The sequence below is a fragment of the Temnothorax longispinosus genome, chromosome 11 (assembly GCF_030848805.1).
Source record: "Temnothorax longispinosus isolate EJ_2023e chromosome 11, Tlon_JGU_v1, whole genome shotgun sequence".
In the NCBI taxonomy this organism is placed as follows: domain Eukaryota; kingdom Metazoa; phylum Arthropoda; class Insecta; order Hymenoptera; family Formicidae; genus Temnothorax; species Temnothorax longispinosus.
In genome coordinates, this window is record NC_092368.1 from 6,228,372 (window position 1) to 6,246,913 (window position 18,542).

Genomic DNA, 18,542 nt, shown 5'->3' on the forward strand with positions numbered 1-18,542 from the left:
ATCGTTTCCGAGTTCGCCAACCGGTACCGCAACTGTCGCGGCTGCAGCGAGACTTGGTCTTATCGTCGCGAGAGTTACCGGACACGGAATTGTCCGGACGTTACCACGCGTCATTTGCTGGTTCGTGCAGGCTGCATTCCGCGGACGCATCTCTCGTTGATGCGCCCCGCTGCCTGTCGATTTAACCCTTTCACGGTTAGATATTTCTCATTTTTAACCGTTTAGCACAATTGCGATGAAATATTTCTGCTAGCTTAAGTTGTTTTCATTCTTGATCATTTGTTAGAAGAACTTTCGTGATAAGAATGAATCAATAGTTTTTTGTCTAAATGAAAGATGTTCTTTTCATCGAATAAAAGAATGAAAAAGATTAAATTAATTGTAGAAGTTGAAGATCTACAACAGAGAAAAGATATCTCATTAATCCTAGAACACACAGCTTGCAGAGCATCCCGAAAACCCACATGGGCTTCGAAGACCTATGTAACTTTGATAGGCTGGCTGTAATTCTGGTTTAGATTAATATTTTTGGACTCGTTTTTTTTATTTTTTTTATTTTTAAGCTCTGAGATTGGGAATATACCTGAATAGGTTTTAGTATTAAAAAGAGTTTTATTTTATCAGTTATGAAGTTAAAACTAAATATTGAAAATAGAGAATTCCGAGTAAGCGAAGTTTCGTCTGGGAGACCCATGCTGTGTGTTCTAATAGGATTAAGGTGTTATAGGAGTGTAGCGAACCGAAAAATACAGTATTTTTAAATAGCATTTTTATAGCATCAAACTAGTGGAAAGTAAAAAATGAGTTTTCGATTTTTTGAAATTTCTAAAAGTCTCTTAAATATATCTACAAATCTGAATATAAACTTTGCTATCGTTGCTCATTGCTCTGGAAATCTGCCTACGTTAAAGTAAAATCTTCAATTGGAATTGATGATAGGCAATGTATTTGAAAATCTTGTACATTTCCATGGAGGCACCCCGTATAGTTAGACGGACGCACCTTTGCGCCCGCAGCTGCGATCGGTAGAACCGCTGCAATCGGCTTGCAGTTTAACTGTACCTGCACGCGGAAGAAGCGCTTCCGCGTTATCCGCTCGTTATATGCTACGTGCATATGCCATTGTCGTGGACGCGCGAGTCGAACTAGCGACAGTTTTCTAGCACGGTATGGCCAAGTCGAATAACGGGAAGTTCTTTTACATATAAATCCATCGTGCGATTCAGGCGAAACGTAGTCTCTATATGATTAATTTTTAAGATAAGGCGAATCATTGTGACAGCATTGCACACCGCCAAATGATGCGTCGCGAGAGGAAGTCGACTGCGTATCCGTATCCGTCTAAAAGTCGTTTAAGGTGATCCTGATGGAGTGACAGCAATTACCGACATTTACAGGTTCCAATTTCCTTCGAATTGGCTTTACAGAATTGAAAACCCATTTACATGTTTAAAGTACAGAAATAATGTGCGGAATGGTAAATTTAAGACTAAAAATTTAAAAAATTGAAAAAAAATTACATTTGATACTACTTGGTGTTGCACCTTTTGTATCTTTGTAACCGCATCATTTTCGCGATAGCAATACTTGCCATTCTTTCAAATGTGCATTATCAGTATGAAAAATTATCAGTTTTAAGTAATGAGCCGCGCGAGATAAAACGATGAGAAAGTATAGAAATACGGGTGTTTAAGAATCGAAGCACACCGTGCATACGCGCTTATGTGGATCGTAGGGGCTGGAAATGGTGGTATTGGTGGTGGTGGCGGCAGCGACGGCGGCGGAGGCGTCGTTGGTAGAGGGCTGGAGAGAACGGGTTACGGAAGCGGAGGAGGTGACGGTGGCGGTGAAAGAGGAGGAGGAGGAGGAGAAGGAGGCTATGGTGGTGGCGGTCGACCGCAGCCACGTGCACGACGCACGCAACGGCGCGTCACGCACAACGAGAAGCGCTATCACTCAGGTAGCGCCACGCACTATGTAGGCTCCACGAACGAGCGTATCTCCGAGTCGCGGCGAGTTAGCGGACGTTAACGCGCGCATATATACGCGTTATTGATTGTGTGTCGCAATTCTGCTTTAATTTCAGCTTTTTAGCTTTTTTGCCCTTTCGATGAGTCATAGAGAATTTGTTTCATAGAGTATTTTTTTTTCTTTCCGATTAGATTAGAACACAGTAGAGTTCGGTAATTTGCAAAGTGTTCTTTAATCACTGTGCGTTTCGTACTTTCTCTTTGTATGCACGCACACACACGTGTACACACATGACACGAATGACACGATTTTAGCTACAAGAACGATGCGAGTTTCCTCCCCCCCCCCCCCGTCGAAATTGTTGTTCTCGATGAGAAATCCTGAGATGACGATACGTTTCCTTTCGCCTCAATCTCATTGTGTTCTATCTGTGCCGTTTCCGCATCCAAATTTTTTTTTTTTACAAAAGTAGATGTGAATCCCCTCGGAATGGTTACACTCCCCATTTTTTCTCTCTGCGCACCATGGAAAATTGTTAAAAGCAAAACGAGTTTCGTCCGTCGTGCCGCTTGCACTTATATATCTTTCTCCTCCGTGTAGCTTGCCTGCTTTACTCCCTGTATTTCTCTCGCGTGTGTTGCCTCGAGACGCTTTTGCACCTTTAGATACCTTTGTAATTTGACATAGCCAGGCGGTAGCCGAGACCGGTTGTTCCACCTTCGGGTGACTCAAGATTGCAGCCAGCCAGCCGGCCTGCCTGCCATCCATCGGCATTCTCCCTATTCAGCCGACTGCGTCGTGTTATCCGCGAGCGTGCAACATTTCCATTTTTCCATCGCATCCTCGTCGATAGAGATTCCTTCGCATAGATCGCGGAGATCGCGTGCCGCGGATCTACATCCTACATCATGCATTTCGCGACGCGACAGGGATCTTCATCGTCGCGGCACCTCGCGGTAGACCGAGAGACTCTCGATGTTGATCGTCAGACACTTTCTTATGACTTTCGAAAAAAAAAATCCTTTTTTTATTTTTTTTTCTGCGCGAAACGCGCGACCGAATTCGATATCGCCGTTCGATATGTAGTGCGTGGTAAATTCACATAACAGGATGATCCGTACGACTCTTCTGAAATTACCCGGCGATTATTCCAACTGAATCACGCCACCGAGACCGGCCCTCCTCCTCCTCCGACCTTCCTGTGCGTCGCGCCACGGACGATCGATACGAGTCACATTTACGAGATGCAGCATCCGATGGTGGAATGACCAACCGTCAATGGCGCAATTAAACCGCAAGATTATTACCCCCTCACATCCGGATAAATAACGCACTACCACGGCATGTAAATCGTGGAAAATCTGGGCCTTTGGCGAGGATCGGCGCTTAACCGCTTGGAACCCTATTCCCTAGAGTCGCGAAGACCCCAAGGATCCTTGTTAACGTAAAAATGGTTGGATTTGTTTCTTCCAACGCTTTCCGCTGGGACTGACTCGCGCGATTAACGATAGCGAAGTAGATATAGAGAATGCACTAACTCCAAAGGGTTTCCAAGTTCGAGCGCTCGTTTATTTGGGTGCGACGAGACCGAGGGAAGGCGAACGACGACAGCTCTCGCCAAGCCGAGCCGAGCCGACCTCTCGTAGCGTCCCTTCTTTGTCTATGTGCCGTTGTTGTTGTTGTGTTGCATGCAGGCGGCCGACTAGCGCCCGGAGGAATCGCCAGTCCCCCGGGTTCTGGTGGCTCCACAGGAAACATTGGGAACTCGAACTCGGCTGCTGCAGCGGCGGCAGCGGCGGCGGCGGCGGCAGCTAGACGCGGTAATCGCAGACTCACACGCAATGAGAGCCGTTACCATTCTGGTGAGTACACCTCTGGCACTAGATATACAGGGGGACCATTCGGGTAGCAACAGTGGGTAATCGCTAGTTCAACTCCTTTTCCACCGTCCTGTTCGAAAATCATTTTAATTGTTCGAACGGTTACACCAAATACACACATCCCTTTTCGTGGAATTGCAATGAATGTTATGGAGAGAATCGAAAGAAACGATATCTGTAAGAATTTGTTCAACCCTTAAAGGCTATACTTCGAGTCTCAACCACTTGAGACTACGCTATCCATATATGGGCCTCACAACTTTGATTGCGTATAATTCTGGGTCTGATAAACCGAATTTTAAAAAGTTATATATATATATATATATATATGAGTTATATATGTGAAATAGGGATAGAAAAGACTGAAGAATATAATAGAATTACAAAAATTGCTAATAATTGATATTAATCGTCCAAATTGTCCAAAAATATTAATTTTTGAAGACGTGCACGCAACATGAATGAGCGTTGAAATAGACTCTAGATCCATATATGGATCATCTTTAAGGGTTAACAATGTTGCATGAAAAACTGTGATCCATCAGGCTTTTATCAATCTTTTTATGCCCGATAATACCCAACCAAAAGTCTGCGTGTTACTCTGCGTGCAATAACTTGCGTAAACGTGAGCATTATTTATCAATCTTATACAGTTTGGTACGATTTCATTTTTTTAGCTACTCTAGTTCTTTAAATAAAATTCATGAAGCTTGACGCCTTGCTCCGCATTTACTTCCTACGCTCCCTCCCCGAATGAAATGTCATTAAGCGTGACCTGGAGAAAAACTCGCTTCGTTCAAAAGCGCTGATAGAAAGGTTCATTTATCTTAACGCAGAGTGCAGGTAATCTTCCACCTGGTGCACCGTTACCAGTCGGATGTCGACGGAGTGTTGTATCTTGTAGAAGATAAGCCAATCCAGGAACTCGCGTCGATAGAGACGTACACATATACAAGGCGTCCCAAGAAAACATACGAGAAATGTCATCCACGCCCACGTGGAAATAAAATTAAAAAACGTGTAGGTAGTGATTATTAAATAATAACATTTTTTACTCTGTTAACAACGTAAATATCAATTTTAACTTGTGTGTTTTTTTTTTATATATTTACATTGAAATTTTGCACAATTTAACCAGATAAAATTCTTGTCGAATTTAATTGTATGATTAACGATAAACACTAAGAAAGTAATTATGTGTGGGACACCCTGTATGCGTCGACGTACATGATGCGAATACAACTTGTAACGAGCCGCGTCCCCCAGTGTTGCATGATGTCGTAATAACGATATGGGTATGCTTCACCCGGAAATATAGAACAACTCAGTGACCGAACGTTACCTGCATTATATTGCAGTTTACGCGCAGCGGCATCGGCCGCATTGGACGCATCTATCACAATCGGGAAACGTAATTCCATTTTAATCGCGAGTCTTGGCGCAAAAAAGGCTGTAAATGCGAGAAATTCAAGTTGCTTGAAGATCAGTTCAATTCTACTGAGAAATAAGAACTATTTTACTTCAAATTAAAGGTAAAACGTTTGATTTTTTAGTATTTGTATTTGACTGTAAAAATAGTGTTATGTGTCATTTCACAAAAAAAAGTTTACACGGTGTTGTCCATTTAAAAAATATTCGGACTAGTTTTATCTGCGATTTGAGCCGGCCTCGATGACGAACAGATCTTTATATCTTTCGCGACCTTTTCATCAAAATTAATCGTTGCGGACAAAGGCAATTATAGTATCAATTATAGTTCTTTGTGTCAATCGATAAATGGTGCTCGGAACGGAATTAAGATGGAACAAATAGAGTCTGCACACATCTTGCAAGTGGCAGCATGCGAAAGATTCATTTATCTCGTGTGTGTTGTACCGCTAGAAAAAAAATACATGTGCATAGTATCGTCCTGCTATGGTGTCTACTCAATAACTTTAATTTAACTGTTCAATCTTCCCGAGCCTAAGCACCTTATCTCGCAAATCCTTCCATACATATATATATATATACACACACACAACACACACACTCTCGAGAGCATTACGTTAAATCGTCAACGAGACAAAAAATGTACGATGCGCAATACGCATGAATACGTATGTATAAATAGTGTCGGGAGATGATGAACGGATGACGATGCGGAAGTAAGACCATCAAGTGTCCGCACGTGTCATCCGTTCTCGTTGTCCGTTTAAGTAATCAATTCTTACGTTTAGAGGTGCGCCAGGAGGCGGTGCAGCAAGCCTTGGCGGCGATGCAGGGACGACCGAAGCCATCCTTGCCAATGCCGTCCAAGAGAACCTCCGTGATGGCCAGAAGCCCCGATCGGGAGAGACGCGACAGTGGCGAGTCCAGCAGCGACGAGGACAGTGTCGTCACCGAGGAGAGTCCGGGCGCGGGTGGCCCAACCGGTAAAATTATCATTACAGTCATATATGATGACGAAATAATAAAACAGAAGCAACGTTCCTGTTGCGTGTGTGTCAATTTTTATAACGGATTGAATTACATGAAATGAATATAAATAAATCGGGATTTATTTATATAAATAATTGTTGCATAAGATTAGTAAATGGTAGAGATGTGCGAATCAAGGTTTTTTTATGTCGAATTGAATTATTGAAATATAATAATTTTTAATCAATAGTATAACTATTATTAAATTGAATTTTAACACGTAGATAATAAGAGAATATTTTGATGTGGAAAAATAATATTAACTATGTAATATAAATTCTTTTGAGATAAAAAAATTTAATATTTAATATAAAACTAATAAATATACTTTATTTAATGTCGTAGTAAACAATTAGGCGACAAATCATAGATAAATTATTAAAATATACTAATGTAATATTTAATAACATATTGTCTAATTACATATATATAAATTAAAATAAAATAGAATATAGTTTATTTTATTATCAATACTCATAGCTTACTATTTTTTTTACATACATTCAAACTTTTACTTACAATTTGATAGAATCACAGAACATGTCAAAAATTAGAAATAAACTTTTTGACCGTTTAGCCGCTCAGTCAGCGGTTGTAATACTGAATGTACTCACCTATTAACATGACCGTATTGTTTTGCTTATTAACGGGAAATATAATTTTATAAAATTGAAAATATATATAATATGGGTCAGATTGGAAACATAGAAATTCGAATTCGAATCGAAAATCGAGTGAGATTCGAGTATTCAAATAGTTCACACATCTCTAGTAAATGGAATGGAGTGGATGTGGATGATCGGTGCGCCGCATAATACAGCAAATGTAATTTTGTCCATCTGTTTTCCTGCACCCGCATATGTCGAAAGAAAAAAAAAGAATGTAAGAAAACGCGTCGTGTACAGTTCAAGCGCCATGTGACTCCGCTAAATGCTGGCATCACGCGTCCTTGACTGTTTCCGCCGGACGACACGCCAATAATCAATACGCATTATTTTTCCTCCATGCATCCAAGTGGAAAAAAGTGGTTGAACCGCGAGCTGAAACATGAAAAAACCCGCGCGCGTGTGACACATGATGGTCGCACGAAATAAGCTGTCCGATAATTGTGTGCTATAAGTTATTGTTGACCTTGATAGGCACTGGTCTGTCGGACACCAGCAGTACCGGTTCCGCTCGCGACACTCCACCGCCTCCCAGACCGCCGGCCAGGAGGCCGCCTGGCGCGGACATCACCGACATCGCCGAGTACACGCCGCACGCCTATTGCAATATCCAACCACCGGACGTTACTCATGTTACGAGCAGTACTCCGGTCGGACAACAACAATCGGCGACGCGGCGGCCTGGCGCCGACCGGGTCAATCGTTATGCACATGTGGTCGAAGATCAGAACAGTACTGGCACCACCGGTCGCTGGAAGGTCTCCGCAAAGATCCAGCAACTGTTAAACACGTTGAAACGGCCGAAACGTCGACCGCTACCAGAGTTTTACGAGGACGATGACATCGAGCTGGAGATCGCGGCGAATCCGAAGGATCCAAATGCTCCCAAACCCGAAGGCGGTTCTATGACGTCGGCGACAGGCGAGGCGTTATCGGTGCCATCGGGTTTGCCACGATCTCTCGAGGCCGCCATTCAGAGGTGAGTTATCGATGAGTCAAGGATGCCGCGTTCTATAGATCCAACGATTCAAAACTGCGAGCGGAGATTCATATATTCAACGATTCATGTAAGAATATATCTGTTACATTTAGGTATGGCTCGGCGACGTACAAAGCACCTGTGGCTACCGTCCTGGATCCTAATGGCAAGCTTTGCGTAACGCTCACGTATGGGAAACTGCTCAGTCGCTCTCACAAGATTGCCTATACCCTTCTGAATAAGGCTCTAAGTCGCGGCGGGGATTGCTGCCTGAAACCTGGCGACAGGATCGCCCTGGTTTATCCGAACAACGATCCGATCAGCTTTATGTGCGCCTTTTATGGCTGTCTTCAGGCCGGAATCGTGCCAGTGCCCATCGAAGTACCTCTGACTCGTCGTGACGCGGGTTCTCAACAGATCGGTTTTCTCTTAGGAAGCTGTGGAATCCAGGTAAGCGGAGCACGGTCTCCTGCCTTATCCGACAAACAACATTCTTTTCTATATTTGCATGTTTAATTAGCCGTGCAGTCTTGCAATTTGCAAATTTGTGTTAATGTACGTAACCGTGACTCGTTTACTCGACCTTGGGAATCAGCAACATTTATTTATCTTGATATCTTCAGGTGGCGTTGATTAGTGAAGCATGCCTGAAGGGTCTGCCGAAGACGGCGGCTGGCGAAGTGGTAGCTTTTAAGGGCTGGCCAAAACTGCATTGGTTCGTTACCGAGCATCTAGGCAAAACGCCCAAGGATTGGCTGCCACCACCACGGCTTACCGATGACACCCCCGCGTATATTGAATACACCACCGACAAGGATGGCTCTGTGATGGGCGTGACCATTACCAGGGCGGCTATGATGTCCCACTGTCGCGCTCTCACGCAGGCCTGCGGCTACACTGAAGGCGAGAATGCCGTCTGCGTGCTAGACTTTAAACGGGAAGTCGGCCTCTGGCACAGCACTTTGACTAGCGTGCTAAACGGCATGCACGTCATTTTCATCCCTTATGCTCTGATGAAGGTTAATCCCGCTAGTTGGATGCAGATGATCACGAAACATCGTGCCAGCGTCGCGGTTGTAAAATCACGAGATCTTCACTGGGGTTTATTAGCAACTAAGGATCATAAAGACGTCTCTCTGGCATCGTTGAGGTTACTACTCGTGGCAGATGGCGCAAATCCTTGGTCTCTTTCGTCCTGCGATCAGTTTCTCTCAGTGTTCCAGTCTAAAGGACTCAGGCCGGACGCTGTCTGTCCTTGCGCTTCCTCGAGCGAGGCACTCACAGTTTCTGTGAGAAGGCCAGGACGCGCAGGAGTGAATGCGACTGGTCGTGGAGTTCTTTCCATGTCCGGCCTGAGTTACGGAGTTGTCAGAGTAGATCAGGAGAATTCCCTTACGTCATTGACGCTGCAGGATTGCGGACAAGTCATGCCTGGAAGTGAGTCTTTTTGCAAATTGATTGTTTTTGCACTGTAACGCATTTTAATGACGATTTAACTTTGCATTTTTCACAGGTGTAGTAGTCGTCATTAAGATGGAAGGACAGCCATTTATTTGTAAGACGGATGAAGTGGGTGAAATATGCGTACACAGTGCAGCTACTGGTAGCCAATATTGGGGCCTGCAAGGGCTTACCAATAATACCTTCAAGGTATCGCCCTTACAAGTCGACGGTGCTGCCTTGGGTGAAGTAGAATACACGCGTTCCGGCTTGTTGGGTTTTCTTGGTCCTGGAGGACTCGTGTTTGTCTGCGGATCGCGGGACGGTCTCATGACGGTGACTGGCAGGAAACACAATGCCGACGACATTATCGCCACTGTCTTGGCAGTCGAACCAATGAAATTTATCTATCGTGGTAGAATCGCCGTTTTCAGCGTGCGAGTTCTTAGGGATGAAAGGATATGCGTCGTTGCCGAACAACGGCCTGATTGCAGTGAGGAAGAGGTGCGTTTTAGAATTAAATGTTATTTAAAAAAAAAAGGTGAAGAAACTTTTACTTAAAGAAAAAAAAGTACATCTGTTAGAAAGCCGATTTGAATATATTTAAGTATTTCTCATCATTTTATACAGAGCTTCCAGTGGATGTCTCGGGTGCTGCAAGCAGTCGACTCAATCCATGCAGTAGGGATATATTGTCTTGCCTTGGTACCTCCAAACTATTTGCCCAAAACGCCACTGGGTGGTATTCACCTTTCGGAAACGAAACGCCGCTTCCTCGAGGGTGCCCTCCATCCGGCTAATGTGCTCCTCTGTCCTCACACATGTGTCACCAATTTGCCAAAACCGCGCGAAATTCATTCAGGTAAATGAAGCAAAGTCTAACGGCAGGAATCGCGTCGATATCTTTCTGTGACTGACAGGTATCGATGTAAACCTAAATAATGAAAATTGTGCAAACGCCAGTAAGCATTTTTTTAAAAAATGCCAGTGATTTTTTTTTGTACATTCTATATTTACAAAATAGAACTTAAGGACTGTAATATTGATATAAGATATATAGGAAAAGATTAGATTTAATACAAAAATTATATTTAATTTAAAAATCAAACGATCAGATGAACATATTTAGCATTACTCGTATCCACGTCAAACATTTGACGTGGATATGAGTTATGAGTAGTTTGATAATTTTTTTTAATTGTATTGTGTATGTGAATCGTAATCGAGGGTGATAAGCGAAGGGAAAGATAAATAAGAAAGAAGATGTGTGTATGAATGTATGTGTGTATGTGAAAGTGAAGGGAGTGGAGTAGCAAGAAATCGAAGAAAAATGATAATTACAAATTTTACTCTTTCTAGAATTCTATTTACACATCGAGAAATTTCATACATCTATATAAAATTTTTGGTAGGCTTCAGAAATCTGGCACACACTTGCATGGTGTAATGTCTTCATATACATATACCGGTGTTTCAAAGTAGATGTCACGATAGAATTTATTTGTCTACTTATAATATTTCTGTAATTAAATGAGTATTTGAAGTATTAGTTAAATAAATTTAAATATTGGTTAAATTTCTCACAAGAGCGGATTTTTTAATGATTAAATACAAAAAAAGCATTTTTTTGAAACACTACGGAATGCGTGGTAACATTGTGTTATATCTACTTGGGAAATACTCGGGATTCACATTCGTTGCAAAATACTGAGATTAGATTAGAACACAAAGTTATCGCGCATCTTTTATTTTATTAACAATCCTTACACAGTTAATTATACATGCTTAGCATGTCGTTCCATTTAGTTATCCTTCTTTCTTTTGGCTGAGTTCCGAATATCCTGTAGTACCCTAATTAAATGCAAATATAATTAATTTCAGTAATTAGAAAGAGGTTTTACCTTTTACTGAATTACTTTCTCGCTGGAAAAAATTTTCCATATTTTTTTAGCTTCCTGTATTTAGTGCTTTTCTGTACTTTCTTTTTTTAACGTCAATATTCTAATGTACAACGTAATCAATTTGGGATCTGTACAATTAGTCTGGACTGTACAATTAATTGAAAAAAAGATGTTTGGAAATTCAAGCATCCATGGATCAACAAAGATTCGTGAATGCGCGTTAAAGCGTAGACCTGTGGAGCGGAAGACCCATGAACGCTTGTATTGTTGGCTACGATGGCGAAAACCAGATTGCTCTAGCTTTGATTTTTCCGGCCTCAGTCAGGAGAGAGTGTGTGAGCTACTCATTATTGGGTTGAGTGTTTGTGTTGGTTTACTAACGGAATGGTGCGGGGGCGTGTAGCGGGGGATTCTGTTGCAGATGTCGGTCCAGCCAGTGTTATGGTAGGGAACATAGTCCAGGGTAACCGATTAGCCTCTGCGCAGGGACGAGATATGGGTATCCTAGACGAGGATAGTGATAATGCCAAAAAGGTTCGTAAGTTCATTGAAACTCAATGAGAAGGAGAGAGAAAGGAAGAGCGACTTTTCAATTTTTATTTTTATATTACATTATTATTCATCTTTCAGTACCAATTTATCTCTGAAATTCTACGGTGGCGCGCTGTTAGTACTTCGGACCATGTGATATTTACGTCGTTAAACGCGAAGGGCACCGTCGCTACCTCATTGTCCTGCTCGCAGTTGCACAAGAAGGCCGAGAGAATCGGGAATCTACTCTTGGATCGAGGAAGGGTCAATACCGGGGACCATGTAGCGCTAATTTTCCCACCTGGTACCGATCTGATATGCGCGTTTTACGGTTGTTTGTATGTTGGCGCTGTGCCGGTAACCATCAGGCCACCTCATCCGCAAAATCTCCAAACGACCTTGCCGACTGTTCGCATGATTGTGGACGTCAGCAAATCCGTCCTCGTGTTGACTAACCAGAACCTCCTCAAGTTGTTGAAGACAAAGGTAATTGAAAATGTTGATCGTGTCGATATTAGAAGGCGATAAAGGTGTACATTATTATTGACCGGTATTGTTTCGCATAGGAAGCGAACAACGTGGTCGACGTGAAGAGTTGGCCGATGATCCTAGATATGGACGACATGCCAAAGAAGAAGCTACCGGTGATGTATCGGGCGCCCACCGCGGAGATGCTGGCCTATCTGGACTTCAGTGTTTCGACAACGGGCATGCTCGCCGGCATCAAGATGTCTCACGCGGCGGTCACTTCGTTATGCCGTGCCATGAAATTGGCGTGCGAGCTCTACCCCTCCAGACATATCGCTCTCTGCCTGGATCCGTACTCGGGCCTCGGTTTTGCCTTATGGTGTCTCAGCAGTATATATAGTGGACATCATTCTATACTGATACCACCATCCGAGGTAAGTATCGCAATTTTTGTGCTCGGTGAAAAGAGATTTAATTTGATCGATTTTGTTACCGTTACCAGGTGGAAGCTAATCCTGCACTCTGGTTGTCGGCGGTCAGCCAATCCAGAGTAAGAGACACGTTTTGCTCGTACGGCGTTATGGAGCTGTGCACTAAGGGACTCGGCTCCTCGGTTCACGCGCTCAAGGCACGAGGCGTCAGCCTGGCGTGCGTGAGAACGTGTGTTGTCGTCGCCGAGGAAAGGCCACGGATAGCGTTAACGACGAGTTTTAGTAAGCTGTTCTCCGCACTCGGTCTGAGCCCGCGCGCGGTCTCCACCTCATTCGGTTGCAGAGTAAACACTGCCATTTGCTTACAGGTAAAATTGATTGCTTGGATTAATCGTTTCGATGGTTCCCGGAGATCTATTCTTATCTATCATTATTTTCTTGATTTTGTTCCATAGGGAGCATCCAGTCCAGAGCCTTCGACAGTTTATGTGGACCTTCGTGCATTACGTAACGACCGAGTATCCCTGGTGGAACGAGGCAGTCCGCATTCTCTGTGCTTGATGGAATCGGGCAAATTGCTGCCCGGCGTGAAAGTAATCATTGCGAATCCCGAAACCAAGGGTCAATGCGGCGACTCGCATCTAGGCGAGATCTGGGTACAGTCGTCGCACAACGCGAGCGGTTATTTCACGATCTATGGCGATGAGAGTGATTACGCTGATCACTTCAATGCGCGACTGGTTACTGGCAATACGAGCGAGGTCTACGCGAGGACCGGTTACCTTGGTTTCCTGAGAAGGACCGAGAGCGTTCAACAGTCGGTGATTAGCGACGTACCCGGTGATACTAACAATGTGCCCGAGGCTGATCTCGTACCAAGCGATCCAGAACTTCATGATGCCGTATTCGTCGTTGGTGCTCTCGACGAGGCCATCCTACTACGAGGTATGCGCTACCATCCGATAGACATCGAGAACAGTGTCATGCGGTGTCACAAGAAAATCGCAGAATGGTAAGTCCTTTTAAATTTTAATCTAATTTAAATATTTTCTTAATTTTTTGATAATCCACAATATTAGCTATTCAATTGGAAACCTTTACTTATTCTTTTTTATCTTATTTTTATTCTTTGTATTGGCGATTAGCTATTGATAATCGAATGTTGTTATTGTATTTTTTTCCAGCGCTGTGTTCACATGGACCAACCTTCTAGTGGTAGTGGTAGAATTGGACGGTAGCGAAAGCGAGGCCCTCGATCTCGTGGCTTTGGTGACGAGCGCCGTGCTCGAGGAACACCATTTGGTGGTTGGCGTGGTAGTTGTAGTGGACCCCGGTGTGGTACCCATTAATTCGCGCGGTGAGAAGCAACGGATGCACTTGCGCGACGGCTTTCTCGCGGACCAGCTCGATCCTATCTACGTGGCGTACAATATGTGAACGAGTGTGCGAGAAAAAAGTTCTCACCCTCTCCGTATTCCGCCCTCCCCCTCGCCTACAGTTCTTATTATCCGATATATCGAGGCTGCAGTGGAACTTCATTCGCGAGGACAATTTGCGCCAAATATAATGATGAAGCAAGTAACTTTAGCAAGAGTTCTAACTTTCATCTGTTTTATTTGATTTCTTACGAGAGTTTTACCGAGCCATAAACACTACTCTAAAATCCGGAATCTGTGGATTTGATTGTTAGATTGATAATTTCGTGAACTTTTATTTTTATAGATCTCTTTTCATAGATCCTTATCCTGTGGAATACGTACTTACCAGCATCCGTTGTAATCCTCCATTGCCCTCTTATGAAGTGAATGCTCAGTTTACATTTTATTTTTTTAATTGCATGGATGACATAAAAGTTGATTCTAAAACTTTCAAACTTTTTATTTACAACCTTCTAGATTATATTTGTATAGCTATTTTCTAATATTTTGTTAGTACAATTTTTTTAGATTAGATTTTGAAAGTGTTAGGTGTGATATATCTGAGCACGGCGCTCATGGCGAGAGTAAATACGTACAGTCGACATTATTGTCAAACCTAAGCTTTACTGTGGTAGATTGATATCTCATCCTCTTGTTCTTATAAGACTGTGTTAATCTGAGAAAACTATATGGTAATGCCGTACTAATATACAGTGACACATACAGGTGCGGCGCGGCGCTCATACGAGAGCACTAACGTTCGTTTGATGAACGAGGGCAATGGAGAGTTAATCAGTCTCTGCGCACAAGATTTGTTATTTTGGATTGAAAGATTGAAGTAAAAAGCAAATGAACAAAAATAGCGTGATAAATGAAGTTCTACTGTATGTATTAAAAAACGTTAATGCACTCCAGCAAATATTACTGGCAAAAGGTATGTATGTACAAAGTTGAAACACTTTTAAACTGCCACAAATCCTTGGAACTGATTAAATCGAAAAATCAGTATTACATACGTATATTATATACAATAAAAATCGATGACAAATCATACAATCGACGATAAATCGTGAATATAAATCGGTAAACATAAATTCGCAGCTCACTAATCGCTCCGGCTAATCGATATCCGGCGAAATTTTGTCGCGAAATATTTATGCATCTTTCAATTGTCGACAGTTTTGTGATCTATTTCTACAATGTTGAAACTGCACAACGATTGTATTTAACTTCGCTCCATTCAATCCTTGTACTTGTAAAAATGAAGGATGCAAATTTCGGCAGTATTAGGCGACACGCACAAAAAAATCACAGTTTTATACAATTCAAGCCAAAGTCTTTGTACGTTATATCGTAACACGCGCGTAACATACTGATGTACTTTTACATTAGTTACAATTTCGCCGCGCGAAACAGCCCCTCTCGTTGACGGAAACAACGAAAGATTTCGTCGCGAAGGCAATTTGACAATATTGTTCGTTTACAATCATCTTTTATGATTGTTAGTCATACGTATTTTTATTATTGAGTAGCAGTCGAATTTAATAATTATTCGGAATCTTGGTCGGGATTTTGATTCTCCCAAATTCTCCCAATTTTACCCGCACAAACGAATATAATTACTCGAACTAGCTCAAGCTCGCGTACAAGGATGTAGATATTCTGCGTAATATCGACTTTAGGGCTGTCATGTTTTTTGAATTTTTATTATTTATCAGAAAATTGGAAATGTTAATCAGACAGCATGGCCTACTACTAAGACATAAAGATAAAATTACAGATGATTTTAGTAAAAAGAATAAAAATTAATGGAAAATTTAACCCAGGGAAAACTCGATGTGTTAACACTTTGTACAAAAAAAAACATTTGAACAATTTTATACACAGACTGATTAAACTCTTGCGGTAAAGCAAGACTAGTGTAAGAGATATTTCTCTCTCTCTCTCTGTCCTTTTTTTTAATATTAAACGTCTATAAAAGTGAGACATCAAGCCCGGAAGTCGATCGCGATTAATTTCTCTTACGACTTTCTTCTCTCGTGGATCTTTTTTACGAATCTGTACAGTTGTTGATAGCTCTTTAATTTAATATTTTTTAAAACATATGACGATATATATTTGATATGCGGTATATAACACGTATTGTTCTGACTATTACGAGACATCGCGATTACAATAATCACATGTGTATTTGTCGCGCTTGGAAGACTGGCATTAATTGTTGCGAATATTACCTTCTTGGAGAAACATTATTTTTCAATACCGATATCAATTGTTTATAAATGTTTCTGTTTTTCCACTAATAATTGTGTTGTCCGTTTCTTTTTTGTCAATTTTTAACTCGACCGAATTTAATTCACACGAAGGAAATAAGATTCGGGGAAAGAAATATGAATTCTGCATCAATGCAGCGTCAACATATATTTAAGAAAATTTGACATCCGTTGTCTGTGAGCTATTTTACGACGTTTACGTGAAAACATGCGATTGAGCGTCCGCGAACAATTGCAAGTGTTTATCGGCAATTTCGTCAGTGCAATATACACACATGGCATAGTGATTTATAAGCGCTTGCGGAATATGATAACTAATCGTACCGAACTCTCGATGGCTGTACACAGGCGGCTTTTTTTGTAAATACGTAATTTGAGAAAGAGGCGTCTCTCTCTCTCTCTCTCTCTCTCTCTCTCTCTCTCTCTCTCTCTCTCTCTCTCTCTCTCTCTCTCTCTCTCTCTCTCTCTCTCTCTCTCTCTCTCTCTCTCTCTCTCTCTACCCGCATGCTTCCCTATTTCGCGAGCCACTCATTTCACTTTTCCTTTCTCGTTAATTGTTTTCCTCTCTTTCCTGTCTTTTCGTTGTTAAGCCATCGTGCCATGTTACCTTGCGTTACTTCCGCACTTTTGCGCACGGAAAAATGCATGACCGTAAATAGCTGCATTTGCACAGGCTCGATTGCACTAATAACTCCATTAATTGACTGTCATTAGAGTTTTGTATCGTTTCTTTTTTTCTATTAAGTCCTAATTTATTATAATTACATGTTATCACTATGATCATAATGTAAACGAAGACAAAATACAACTTAATAGCACATCGTTATCTTATCTTAGTCAACTATTTAATTATAATTGATCTCATCTTGCCCTTGAATGCATCACGATTTCTCACACACCCGGTGTACAGATGATTCTCCTCTCCGATCCTATTAGAAATTTATAGATATTCTTAGCGAATTTTTTAAAAGCATAAATTAGCCATGTGTGGTCAATTGACGTGTATCGGTACAATTGACATTTAAATAACAATACGAATTTTTTATCAGATCACATTAAATGTGAAATAAACAACCATAAACTTCGTTCTTCACTTACTATAGCACAAAAAAGTTTTATAGAATTTTCTCCTTTCTATAAAATTTTAATTCGACCATACATTTCGAATTTTATAATGCAGATGCGTTATGGCGTTACCTCGAAATTCAGTAATCAACTTTTTATTTTTCCAAACGAGGAACATTTTTTTCAAAAAGGGATTTATATGCGAGGATACAATTATGAAGTATTATTCATGGAATTAGAAGAGTCCAAAGACTAATACTATGATATTTTCTAGAGCATCCGATGATTCTTTAGCGAAGATCTGGATTTTGAGGTATTTTTATCGAGCTTGTAATAATGTCAATCGATTTCTTTCTCCGTGCGTGGAAGAAATTATATAATACGCAGATTACCTCCCCCGAGGAAAGTAGAAATGTGCAATGAACGATTTTTACATTGAACGACAGGCGGCTGTTATAATTGTAATAATGTCGATTGTAACGACATGCAGAGTTGGATCTACAGATCTACTTGGGTCCTTCGGTCCGCAACTTCATGGATTTGTGGTTATATAGGTATAATCACATTTAACCCTTTTGCGCGCGTGCGATTATATAAAGGAATGTTTTATAAGAACTTTGCAAGCAGGCATTTTAAAGAACCATAGATCGTAAATACAATCGTAGGCTATTAGAAGGCGAAAGGGTTAAGGATTCTCGCAGAGTCTCCTCGAGCTATTCTCATATCTGGAAGCATTCTATGAAGTATATCTGTATGTGTGATTAATCCATTAGCGCCCAAAATCTTTTTCACCTAAAATTTTGTAATAATTAGTAATTTGATCCAAAAGATGAGATATCGTACTAGAAGTAGAAGAGAAGGATTGAGAAACGAGGAGTATTTATCGTTATACGAATACCACTGGGCGTTAACGGATTGATTAATCTTACGATTTATATAAGATTGGAAATGTTATTTCTATCAAGTGCATTTAATTTTAGGGAAGAAACATCTTTAGTCGCGCTCAAAAGTAAAAGAAGCGATTTCGAACCTGGTCAAGATAAAGTATACACGATGCGATATA

The 18,542-nt window shown here is 41.5% G+C and overlaps 1 protein-coding gene across 7 annotated transcripts in view; it reads left to right on the plus strand.

The window, feature by feature from the left end:
• Positions 1 to 17,245, plus strand: part of Dip2 (disco-interacting protein 2) — a 30,292-nt gene extending 13,047 nt beyond the window's left edge. For 2 of the 7 annotated variants that reach the window (XM_071793353.1, XM_071793351.1), the window contains 13 exons: positions 3,666 to 3,833; positions 6,068 to 6,262; positions 7,448 to 7,952; positions 8,066 to 8,402; positions 8,576 to 9,389; positions 9,466 to 9,896; positions 10,023 to 10,254; positions 11,697 to 11,827; positions 11,924 to 12,310; positions 12,391 to 12,726; positions 12,795 to 13,091; positions 13,179 to 13,735; positions 13,908 to 17,245. In XM_071793353.1, coding sequence (XP_071649454.1) covers positions 3,666 to 3,833; positions 6,068 to 6,262; positions 7,448 to 7,952; positions 8,066 to 8,402; positions 8,576 to 9,389; positions 9,466 to 9,896; positions 10,023 to 10,254; positions 11,697 to 11,827; positions 11,924 to 12,310; positions 12,391 to 12,726; positions 12,795 to 13,091; positions 13,179 to 13,735; positions 13,908 to 14,160 — 4,643 coding nt within the window. In that variant the 3' untranslated portion in view covers positions 14,161 to 17,245. Of the gene's footprint in view, positions 1 to 1,735; positions 1,961 to 3,665; positions 3,834 to 6,067; positions 6,263 to 7,447; positions 7,953 to 8,065; positions 8,403 to 8,575; positions 9,390 to 9,465; positions 9,897 to 10,022; positions 10,255 to 11,696; positions 11,828 to 11,923; positions 12,311 to 12,390; positions 12,727 to 12,794; positions 13,092 to 13,178; positions 13,736 to 13,907 lie in introns of all 7 variants that reach the window. The other 5 variants (XM_071793347.1, XM_071793349.1, XM_071793350.1 and 2 more) reach the window with 5 other exon arrangements.
• Positions 17,246 to 18,542: the final 1,297 nt, after the last annotated feature.